We start from the raw sequence: 12,799 nt of genomic DNA, 5'->3' as shown, positions 1-12,799 counted from the left end.
CATCAGATGGCAGGAAGCTGCCTGTTACAGAAAAGCACCTATACACTTCCATTTGAGTTAAGAAGTCTCTCTTTGATTAGGGGGGGAAAAAAGAGCTCTTTTGTCTATTATTGTTAGAACTGTCAAGTATTCAATTTCCTGTGAAACCAACAAAAACATAAGTTTTCTTTAACAAGCCTACTGTCGTTGCTTACAAGATAGCATTGTCCTTTGGTCTCTGCTAGTGGGTAACCCATTCACTCAAAGATTTATCAATACTTGGGCAAAGTCATCTGTGTTGTATAGGGGTGGCAGACGACCAAACTTTGTGGTTTTAAATGTTTAACCAGGAAACTTTAAGATTTTTATTTCATAACTAAAAAAAGTACATATTCGAAGAGTCAAAAGTCATTAGAATTCTAGTTTGGGCTGATTAAAGTCACTGAAGAGCTCCATTACAATATTCCAAATACCAAAGAGGTTTCAGAGAATCCGATACCATTTTACAAAAAAAAAAAAAAAAAAAAAAAAGAATACAAAGTATCCTGGCTTCATATATAATTTCTTGTGAGGCTTAGTGCAGTAATATTATAAAATATAATCTATTTACTCAATCCAGACCAGTATCATTTCTATCAGGCCTGCTATCAGGCCTGTTTTGGTTTAATAATTCAAAGTTATTTGGGAGGCCAAAGTGGGCGGATCACAAGGTCAGGAGATCTAGACCATCCTGGCTAACACGGTAAAACCCCATCTCTACTAAAAAAAAAACAAAAACAAAACAAAACAAAAAAAACAAAAGGGCCAGGCTCGGTGGCTCACGCCTGTAATCCCAGCACTTTGGGAGGCCAAGGCGGACGGATCACGAGGTCAGGAGATCGAGACCATCCTGGCCAATACGGTGAAACCCCGTCTCTACTAAAAATACAAAAAAACTAGCCGGGCGAGGTGGCGGGCGCCTGTAGTCCCAGCTACTCGGGAGGCTGAGGCAGGAGAATGGTGTGAGCCTGGGAGGCGGAGCTTGCAGTGAGCCGAGATGGCGCCACCGCACTCCAGCCTGGGCCACAGAGTGAGCCTCCGTCTCAAAAAAAAAAAAAAAATTTGCTGGGCGTGGTAAGGGGATCTGTAGTCCCAGCCACTTGGGAAACTGAGGTAGGACAATGGCGTGAACCCGGGAGGCAGAGCTTGCAGTGAGCTGAGATCGCGCCACTGCACTGTAGCATGGGCGACAGAGCAAGACTCTGTCCCAAAATAAAATAAAATCATTCAAAGTTAAAGTTTCCTGGTGAGAAACAATCTTTAGTCAGGATTTAAAGGTCATGTATATCCTTGCCATAATATTGTAAATCTGACATAAATAATGCCTATACTTGCCAAATTTTACTTACATACTCATTTAACCAAGAGGCAAGAACTTAACTGTTAAAAGCAGAAACCAGAATTCAAGTCCTAGGCAAAACTAGCTTGTGATCTTGGGCCAATTAGTTAAAATGTGGCTAAGCCTTAGTTTCTACATTTGTAAAAAGAAAGTAGTATCAATTTGCCTAGCATGTGTATCTCAGGAATTGGAAAAATTCAATTCTAATGATGCTAGCACCTGCTAAAACTAAATAGTGTTTAACCTTGTGGAACCTGTTTGACTCCATTCTTTCCCCGCCCCCCTCCCCGCCCACTATTTCAAAATTAAAGGAATATTTTTTACTAATTAAACTAAACTAATTCACTAATTAAAAGGATATTTTAAAAATTAATTTAGTACTACATAGAGTTTATTTTCTCCTCTTGGCTCACTACCAAACAGAATCAACTTTCATATAGCTAAAAACTGAGAAAGAATTACTAAGCAGATTCATCTGCATATTGGGAATGTATATTTACATTCTTGAAATCTCAAGGTAAGGAGGTATAGCAGATTTCCTGTTTCCTGGGGTCTAAACTAGTTCTGAAAACTTAGCAGCTGTGGCAGAAGGTACACTGTTACTAATCACAACTATCACATTAAGACTACTCAAGCATTAAAGCTTTGACTGATATGTAGCCTTGGCTACATATTAGAATCATTTGGGGGAACTTGTACATACCTATGCCCAGGTCCCATCTAAGACCTGTTCAATCAGAATTATCTAGGGATGTGACCAAGACATCATTATGGTTTAAAGCTCCCCCACATGATTCTAATTTCTAATCAGAGTAGAAAAATCACTGATACACACTATGGTAGTAAAATTAAAAAAAAAAAAACTAGACATTTACCCCATTTTACCAAATAATACCAGTTATAAGATTCCATAACATTCCATTACAAAAGGGTCTGAGAACAAATTAATTCCCTGACTACCATCAAACTTGATTTTACTTTCTTCTGCTTCAGGAAGTTATTTCAACTTATTAGAGAGACACATTTATTTCCTTATTATGTTTTCAACGCAGGCTATATAAGAATCAACACATTCTACTTCCATTCAGAAATTCAAAGACAGTTTTTCAAGTGAAGTACATTACGAACATGGTTATAACTCACAATATTTTAAGGGTTACAATATTAAGCCAAGATGTATACATATAACACAACTTTGTTTTTCAAGAGGAATTAGCTTGGATTCTACTATTAGTTGCAAGCATTAGGATTACATAATCCAGAGACAACATTACTGAGTACTCCCATTGTTAAAAAAAGGAATACCTGCACACTCACCCCAAAACACACTGAAAAGAAATCTCTAGAATTTCAATCTAATTTTTCTCACTTGGTTTACTATTGAAAACTCCGCAAACACCTTAGAACTGGCAGCTGCAGCTAATTAAGTATCTTTAATTTATCCTTTTGTTTCTCCACTCCAAGACAGTATCCTAAATGATAACCAATACATTAAAATTTAACATCCTATCTAAAGGTAATTTTAGGTATGGATTTTTAAATTTGACACCTATCTTATATAGTAATTCTGAATGTAGTCACTGGCCTATATTCTTATATCTGAGAATTTTACAGAGAGTATAACATGCTAATTTTTAATGGTCTTTTAAAAAAATCATTACTAATTACTAATTCTGTCTTTCAGGCAACACACAAGGTTGTCATTCAGGTTAATACTGACAGTAACCACACTGTTGGTATTTCTCCATTTCTACCTTCAATATTTCACCTTATATTCAAGAACATTATCAAAATGTTCATCTAGATCATTCACGTATATACTCTGTCAAGTCAAAATGACCACAAAATTAGATAGTAACATAAGCTGAGACTTAAAATGGAGTCAAGTGGGCATGTAAAGGCCTCAAAATGCTAGTGCACTCTCTGCAACATCCTTTATAAACTCTGTTATACTTTTTTGGAATCAAAGATTAAAAACACATAGGGGACAAAAGGTACCTACTGACTTGCAAATAATGGTTATATATTTTATAAATTCTATGTTCTCCCCAATAAAAAAAGATACTAGAATATGCTTTCACATGGGAAAAAAACCCAAACATTTCTCACCACACAGCATCCTTTGAATACAATTTCAGCAACATTTGATGACCTCAATTAATTATAGCCACACTTAAGCAGTGTTCACAAGTAGACATTTTTAATATTTATATGGCTCAGGAGGCTGCTTGGGGCTGGACTGGGCCGCCCTGAGGTTCTAAATCCCCTTACATGCTCCCAGCCATCCAATAAAGGAGGAAAACATTATCTTGGAACAACCATAACTTATTCTGTGTACTGACTGGAAAGCTCAGAATTACACCATAGTAATTTCCTTTTGCCTAATTAATTTCAAAATTTTATATTAGAGTTTTGACGATATTTTCAAGGAAAATATGCTCCATAAACCCACCTTGTATATTCTTCTTGTAACTTGTTGGGGTCACTTACAAAAAATTTGACTCTAAAGTTCAAATTGTAAGGAGATCCTCCTAGAATTAATAAAAGTATTTCTAATTAATCAGACTATATTAATCCTTTATCTTTATAAAGTAAACTTGGAAAATGTTAAATATGTATGCTCACTCTTTAGCTGCTTCCTTATTGGTTTGTTAGGATCCAGCCACCTCTGAAAAATAAATAAATAAAATTGATTTCTTTTTTCCTTTGGGAACTACTATATTGATTCTTACAAATCTGTTCCATTTGGAGATTAATGCTTAAAGCTGCATTTCAGAATAGGCCCAGGTAGGAAAATAACCATTACATTACAGACAATATTTTTCATATCAAATGTAATGAAATTATGCTAGAAATTAGTGAATGTATTCGTGTTAATACTAAGATTTTGATTTGACTTTTCCATCACACTGTACAATGCGCAATAACCTCTATTTCAAAAGTAAAGATGGTTAATAATTGCAGCAACCTAAAGTGATTCACATTAATCTAACTGTATTTCTTAATAATCTAGCAAGTTTTCAAAATTCTCTTTACCCTTCACACACACACACACACACACACACACACACACAGACACACACACAATCTTGGGCTTTACACCCATTCAGGCAAAATTCTACAGAACTTGAAAATCCACTGAGGAGAAATTTTATAACATTTACCTCATTCCTTTAAAAATAAAATACCTTCCCTTCAAAAAAAAACCCACCAATTTTTTTAAGATATAATGTTTAGTTTTGAGAATGATTTTTATGTGTGAGAAATCTTAAGCAGTTTCAACACTTCTGAAGGCCAGTTTAGCTCTATTTCTGGACAATTAGGGCTGAATTCAGAAAAATTTTAACCGCTAACATGTTTCAGTTAAAAAAATCAAAGAACCCAAAATGAGGTACTAGATATGGTAGAATTTTCCAAGTAAGTTTATGTATCATTATTTATAAACCAAACTTCTACCACCCATAATTAAATCCAGGCAGAACACATAGATTTTTAATAATAAATAAATGGCTGGGAGTAATTAATAATGATTTCCTCTCCACTGTCCATAATATCCAACACATCAAATCCAAGTCTATCTTCAAACTGTATCTCGAATTTATCAATCTATCATCCTTATCTCTCTAGTCTAAGCTCTGCCTATCGCCACTTAATTGCTCTCCCAGTTGATGTTCTTATCACCATGTCCCTCTTCATGCTCCATAAAGAAGCAAGAGTAGTATTAAAACATAAATTTGAATATGTCACTCATTTGCTTAACACCTTGGTAATTTCTCAGTAGTAGATCCAAAAACTATGGCTTGTATGGTCTCTTCTCACCTCTTCCACCTCAACTTACTAAATTCCAGCCATAATGGCCTCCTTGATGTTTTTGAAAGATGCCATCATAAGGCCCTCAATTTCAAGCTTCCCTTTCACAGAATGCCCTCTAGATTTCCTACAGTACTCTTCACTACCTGTAAGTCTCAGCTTCAAGCCTGCCACCTCAGAAAGGCCTTCACTGACCACCCTACCAAAAGTACGTCATACGGCTCCCATTTATTTTCTATAAACAAGTAAGGAACATTATATTCCTTCATTACATTGCCTCAATTAAATTTGTTTCACCTTTTTTTTTTTTTTTCTGACTCCTTCATTAGATTATAATGAAACCAGGGATAAAAGCTGTTTCAGTAAATACTGTACAGTCAGCACCTAGCACAGGGCTTGACATAATATGAATTAAAAATACTGTCAGAAGCAGTGGCACATACCTGTAATCCCGTCTCAAAATAAGAAAGTAAGTAAAGTAAATAAGTAAATAAATAATTTACTGAAGGACTAAACCTGCTGAATGATTCAATAGCCAGGGGTAGGATTTTCAGCCCTGTTTAATACACTTTCCTCAATCTATCTACCCATTTATCCACCTTCCCATCCATCTATCTATTAATCGAGTGATTTTTGTTCTTCATATCTTCTAGGAAAAGTCATAAATTATATCCACTTTAATGACTGTCTACAATCAAAGTTTCAGATCAATTAATCTATTGCAAACCTGTCTTCCTCATTCAGTTCTCCTTCAAAATAGTCTGGTAAAAGAAATACAAACACATTTACATACACAGATGCATTAAGCTGACATAGCTTAGAAGTACAAAGACAAGCACTGAGAAATTTAATAGCTCTCATCAATGATATCAATGAGATAGGGCTTAGGTTCTTGGTTTAAACCAGGAAGATGAAACAGTGCTATAACAAGCACTATTGAATGGTAAAAATAGCATTTGTTGTAAAACTCCATCATTAAGTTGCGAAACAAACTAGGAAAAACCATAATATATAAAGAAGTTCTACACATCAATAAGAAAAAAACTGACACTAACAGAAAAACAGGCAATGAATAAGAATGGAAGTTCACAATCAAGGAAATACAAATGGCATTTAAGTATATGACAAGATCGTCAATCTTGATCATAATTAGAGAAATACAAAAGTAATCTACATTGGGTTATTAGTTTTCAACAGTAACATTGGGCAAAGACTAAAACGTATGATGACATACACGTGAGAAGAACAGGCACTCTTGTACATAGCTTCTGAAAGTATAAATTGTACCATCTCAATGGAGGATAACTTTGCAAAATTTATCGAATTATAAAATACATATGACAAGACTCAGCATTATTTGTATGCAGTATTTTTAGTGAGATATATTTCATGCACCACAAAATTTACCATTTTAACAGGTATGTGTCATTATACTTTAGTATATTCCCTATGGTATGCAACCATCATCACTATTTAATTCCAGAATATTTCCACCACCCTCAAAGGAAATCTTGTACCTATTAGCAGTCAGTCTCAATGTGCCCTTCCCTGCTGCCCTTAACAATCACTAACCTATATTCTGTCTCTACGAATTTGTTTTGAACATTTCATAAGAATGGAATCATACAACAGGTTGACTTTTGTGTTTGTCTGCTTTCACATAGTATAATGTTTTCAAGGTTCATCGACATTGTAGCATGTAACAATATTCATTCTTTTTTGTGGCTGATACTGGGCCGTGTCTACTTTTTGACTATTATGAGTCTGCTATGAACATTTGTGTACACATTTTTGTGTGAACATGTGTTTTCAATTCTCTTGGGTATATGCCTAGGAGTAGTATTGTTGGGTCACAGGATAACTGTATATTTAACTTTTTGAGAAACTGCCAAACTTGTTTCCACAGTGGCTTTTTACATCTCCAATATCAATGTATAAAGACTGCCATTTCTTCACATCCTCATCAACACTACCTTTAAAAAATTATAGCCATCCCAGGAGGCTGAGGCAGGAGAATGGCGTGAACCCGGGAGGCGGAGCTTGCAGTGAGCTGAGATCCGGCCACTGCACTCCAGCCTGGGCGACAGAGCGAGACTCTGTCCCAAAAAAAACAAAAAACAAAACAAAACAAAACAAAATTATAGCCATCCCAATGAGTGTGCTGTGGTATGCCATTCCTTTTCATTGCTGAATATTTCATTATGTAGATACACCACATTTAGTTTATCTACTCATCACTTGATTGACAGTTGGATTGTTCCCATATTTTAGCTATTATGAATAATGTTGCTATGAACATCTGTGTATAAATTTTTGTGTGGACATACATTTTCAAGTCTCTTCAATATGTATCTGGAAGCGGAACTGCTTACAGTAACTGTTTTAATACATCTTGAAAACACATGTTACAAACCCTTAATTTTGTTCTTACATAAATGGGCACTGGGGTTATATCACCACCTATAGTTACAGATAGCATTTTCTGTGCCAAGAACTGCTGTACTAACTGGATTACTGTGCTACATCTGAGAAAAGCTGAACTGTCTGCAATGAAATATATATGAATTTTAAATGTAATATTTTATTAGAAACTATAACTATCTAGTTAATACTGATAGCTAATAAGAGATGGCACTACATCATCAACTCTATTCATGAAGGGGTATCTATTTAAGGATGGAGCTCTGTTTCTAATCTTTTCAAACCTTTCAAAGTGATTAGACATTGCTAATCGGTCACCTGATGGCTCATAGTTTCTAATCTTTTCAAAGCCAATTTCCCATTCTTTTCCCTGGGAAGAATCTCTTGTTTACTCCATATACTGCTTCAAATGACAAAGTTAATTTTTCTATCTGCCAAAACGTAGCAATAAAATTTCTACATTTAAGATCTGCAAGGTTTCTACTAAGAAATCCACTGATTATTTTATTGAGGTGCACTTGTATGTAACAAGTCACTTTTCTCTTTCTCTTGCTGCTTTCAAAAGTCTGTCTTTCGACCACTTTCACTGTACTTGGAGTTCAGTGAGCTTCTTCTATTTGTACATCTGTATCTTTCTGCAAATTAGGGGAAAGATACATGGTAAGACCTTGTCTCTACAAAAAAAATAAAATAAATAAACAAAAAATTAGCCAGGTGTGGTGGTACATGCCTATAGTCCTGGTTACTCGGGAGGCTGAGGTGGGAAGCTAGGAGGTTGAGGTTCAGCCTGAGAGGTTGAGCCATGATCGCACCATTGCACACTGCACTCCAGTCTGGGTGACAGAGCAAGACCATGTTTCAATCAATCAAACAAGTAATTGAACTCCAAACTGTTCAGGGTTGCTATTGTAAACAGCCTTGGTCTTAAAGAAAATATAATTTGGACAAATTACAGCCATATATTTATTTCATCTGTTTCAGTATCACTTTGGAGATTAAATTCTAGCTTACATTCTTTTCCACAGTATCAAGTTTTAGATGTGTATTTTTTTCCCTTAACTCATTCATTATGTGAAGCCTACTTTCTATAAGGCACTGTGCCAGGTACTGGGGTGATAAAAGATCAAAACATAGTTCCTATCCTCAAAAACTGGTAAGAAACATATCAGCTCAAGAAAGTATCACCACTGCTACAGATAAAAAAGAAAGAGATAAATTATACCTGGGGAGTAGTGGTAGTCAGGAAAGGCTTGAGAGGGAAAGTGACTTTTACTCTAAGTCTTAAAAAAAGTGAAGGTAGAGGGGTAGGGTAAAGGATGTGAGGGGAATGAAGGATGTGAGTTAAAGTAAAGGTGAGATATTTCAGGCACAGAATGTATTTATGCCCAAGATAGCAAAGATCAAGTATTGCATATTTCATCTGAAAATACTCCATTTTCTATCCATTTTTAGAAATCTTTAGCAGTAATACCTGCCATTACTCATCTTAATGGCAGCTGTATACATTGTGATATTAACCTTTTGTTTCTCCTATAAATCAATCCTATTTCTCACTAGAAATCAAGTTAGAAACTTGGGAGGAAGAACATCTCCCAAATAAAGTAATTCTGGAGAGTCACTAGATCCAGTAAAAAACATAGGGCTTAGTAAAACAGTAGAAAGAAAAGATGTGGAAAACTTGGATTTGATCCCAACTTTACCTTTCACTATGCTAAATAAAATAAAATTATAACAAAACAATGGCTAAATAAAATAAAACAAAATTTAATAAATAAAATTAAAACAAAAACAATGCTGGAGAACTAGTGGGGCTGGATAAATCCTCGTGTGAATACGTTCCCACTACAGCTCCCCTTTTACCTCTCAAGTCTTTTATTATTTTATTATAAAAACCAGGTGACTTAACCAAATGGGTGACTATGAATGATGGTCAGAGTATCAGACTCGCATAGGGACTTTCTTCAGATATTTAAGTGAATAGACCAATTAACCATGAATCTCTAGGCATAGGGTGTCAGCAGTTTTTTTATGTTTCCCAAGGGATTTGGAAGCATAGTCAAGTTTAGATGAATGATCGTTTACCCTTTTGTTTTCTATAATAAATTTTTTATTAAAAAAACAGTATCAATATAAAACATTCAAGTTTTTTCTTTCTCTCTCTCTCTCACACACACAGCAAAAAAACACATAAAAGTCCTTTATTATGGCTCTTCCAATTCTACTCTCCCATCCAAAGAGGTAGCCTCTGTTCACTACCAGTAAGTATACCTTGCAATGCTGTGGTACACCTGCATATAAGCATTTAATAATTATATATATATGCTGAACTTAGTGCAGACACCCAATCAGCATAGTGCATTACAGTCCAGAACTCCTGCCCTCAAGTGGTTCTCCTGCCTCAGCATCCCCAGTAGCTGGGACTACAGGCATGCATCACCGTGCCCAGCAGATGTCACATACTTTATTCAACTATTCTCTTATGAGGGTTTCAGGTTTTTCCATTACTATTTCCTATTAAAAATAGTGTTGCAAGAGAAATTCTTCCATACAATAAATTTTTAATTTTGATATATGCTGCCATCTGTCTTCCAAAAACACTTTTTCACTTTATACTCTAACCAAGTATCTTGAGAATGCACATTTCCCCTTAGCCTTTGCCAGAACAGGTAGTGTGAATCTGTATTTTTGCTAATCTAGTATGCAAAGAGTGTTATCATTGTAATTTGCATCTCTGTGATTAACTAGTGAAGCTGAGTATCTTGTCACGTTTGTCATTAATAGTTACTCTTTTTCTGTTCATGCTATCTTCCCATTTTTCTATTGGGTTATCTGACTTTTATTCATTATTTGTAGAAGCTCTTCTAGATTTTAATATTATGTTACATAAGTTGCAAGTATTTCCCTCGAGTTGGTATTCTGTCCTCAGTGTATATTCTAAATGTTATGCAGTGAAATCTGTCAACATTTCCTTTACAAATGCATGAACTATTGTTGCCTAGGATGATCATAATAAACAATTATTATTAAAATGTTTCCAACTCTTACCCATTTTATACTATTGTTTTACATTTAAATTTACATTGGAATTTATTTTTATATATAGTATCTATTAAGAATCTAAATACGTATTTTCCCATCTTTAACCAATTGTTCTAATACCTATCTTGAATACCATCATTATAATAAACTATGTTTTCATACAGACAAAAATTGATACTTGCACTGTTTCTTCTACCCCATTGGCTTATATCCATACTAAGAATATACTATTTTAAGTACTATGTCATCATAATACATTTTTATATCTGTTAGGACAAGGTGATTATATTTTATATATCTGGCTAAGTTTATCCAGATTCTCTTACCGAGGAAGTTGAGGATCCTATTGTCAAATCTTCTCCCCAAAAATTCCATTCAGATTCTAACCAGCAATATCACTAGTTCTACCAATGAAACTGAAATAGTGCTGAGATCTTTTACAATACTGAGCATTCCTCATCATGAGCATGGTATATCTCCATTTATTTAATTTCTATTATATCTTCCTGCAAAGTTTTATATTTTCTTCATATGGCTCTTGACACTCCTGCTAAGGTTTATTCCTAGATGTTTAATGAAGATGGGTTTTTAAAAAAATGTGATTTGCTATTTTGTTGGAGTATGTCTCCTAAATGGTATATAAAAAGGTACTGATATTTGTTTGTGGAGCTCTAAATCTTACTAGCTATAATAGTTTTCCAAATGATTCATTTGAGCTTTCGAGGTGGATAATCATATTGCTAAAGAAAAATGAGTTCTTCCCCCAACAACCATACCCTAACACACAGCTTTATTCCACAGGGAACTATATCTGTTGCCCTCTGTTCAATTAGAAAAGGGGAAAAGATGAGGCCAAGTGGCCTCAATTAGTTTCTCAGTTAATCACTTTGATACCCGTACTACATTACCCAGAAATCTCTCCTCTTCAACACCTTGTTGGTAAGTTTTCCTCTGGTTTGACTCTTCCACCAATCCTATCAACACTGAATGTCAACATTCAATCTTTCAAAAAGTCTTGAAAATTTCTTGTCTGTTGATGGCATTAATTTTTATTCTCTGTGTGTTCGTGAGTGTACTATCTGACATTGGAAAGCAACCAAAAGTAGGCAAAAAGAGGAGGAAAATCTACTCTTGAAAAAACAGAAAAACTGCAAGGGCTGACATATATATTAGCAATCTTTGCCTGGAGCAAGTTCAAATCCTACACAGGCAGAGGACATCCTTACTGACTTGAGGTGTCAGAGGACAGAGTTTAGGAATGGAGTAAAAAAAAAAAAAAGACAGAAAATTGGGAGGAAATTCTGAAAAGGAGAACTCAGAAAGAGGATTAGCCTCAAACTCTGGCTATGGACCAACAATGAACCACTGTTCATTCTGGTTAGGGTTAGGGTTAGGGTTAGGGTTAGCTCTGGCTGACAGCTGAACTATGCATGTATAGTTAGATTCCAGAGTCGCAAGAAAGAGTAGGAGTTGGAACCTCTAAGAAATAAGTAGAGATACTCCTTCCAAATTGGACACAGGATACAGACTCTGGGTCCAGCCAGGTTAACTGTACCTATTTGCAATATGCAGTTTAAATTGTGACAAATGTATACAGCCAGGTAACCATCACCATCCACAATCAAGATAATTTCTATTCTGAAGTGTTTCCTCTGCTTCTTTGCAATCAGTCCACCAAACCCTAGGCAACTACTGATCTGCTTTTGGTCACTATGTGTCAGTTTAGCTTGTTCTGTAAGTTAATATAAATGGAACCATATAGTGTTCTACTCTATAGATACACAGCAGTTATTTTTCATCCCTTTGTTTATTGATGGACATTAAAGTTAATTCACATTTGGGCTATTATGAATAAAACTACTATGAACATTTGTATACAAGGCTTTATGTGACATGTTTTCACTTCTCTTGGATAAATAACTAAAAGTGGAATTTCTCAGTGGTATACATTAAACCTATGTTTAATTTTACAAGAAAACTTCCAACTATTTTATACAAAATATACAACTATTTTATACAAAAGTGGTTGTATCATTTTAAATTACCACAAGCAATTTTATCAGTTGTTCCACATTCTTGTCAACACTTGGTATTGAAATAATTTTTAATTTTAACTATTCTAGTGGATATACTACTTCTAGTGGAAGTACTACTTCATTGTGGTTTTACTTT

At 34.9% G+C, this 12,799-nt stretch overlaps 1 protein-coding gene across 2 annotated transcripts in view; it reads right to left on the bottom strand.

Annotated features, from left to right (window-relative positions):
- Positions 1 to 12,799, bottom strand: part of PTPN4 (protein tyrosine phosphatase non-receptor type 4) — a 235,215-nt gene that overhangs the window by 103,738 nt on the left and 118,678 nt on the right. For both annotated transcript variants that reach the window (XM_017891972.1, XM_017891973.1), the window contains exons 4-5: positions 3,983 to 4,025; positions 3,810 to 3,888 (exon numbers count right to left, since the gene is read on the bottom strand). In XM_017891972.1, coding sequence (XP_017747461.1) covers positions 3,810 to 3,888; positions 3,983 to 4,025 — 122 coding nt within the window. The remainder of the gene's footprint in view (positions 1 to 3,809; positions 3,889 to 3,982; positions 4,026 to 12,799) is intronic.

Source organism: Rhinopithecus bieti, unplaced genomic scaffold, assembly GCF_001698545.2.
Source record: "Rhinopithecus bieti isolate Rb0 unplaced genomic scaffold, ASM169854v2 scaffold_19969, whole genome shotgun sequence".
In the NCBI taxonomy this organism is placed as follows: Eukaryota; Metazoa; Chordata; class Mammalia; order Primates; family Cercopithecidae; genus Rhinopithecus; species Rhinopithecus bieti.
This window is presented reverse-complemented; position numbering and strand designations above follow the sequence as displayed.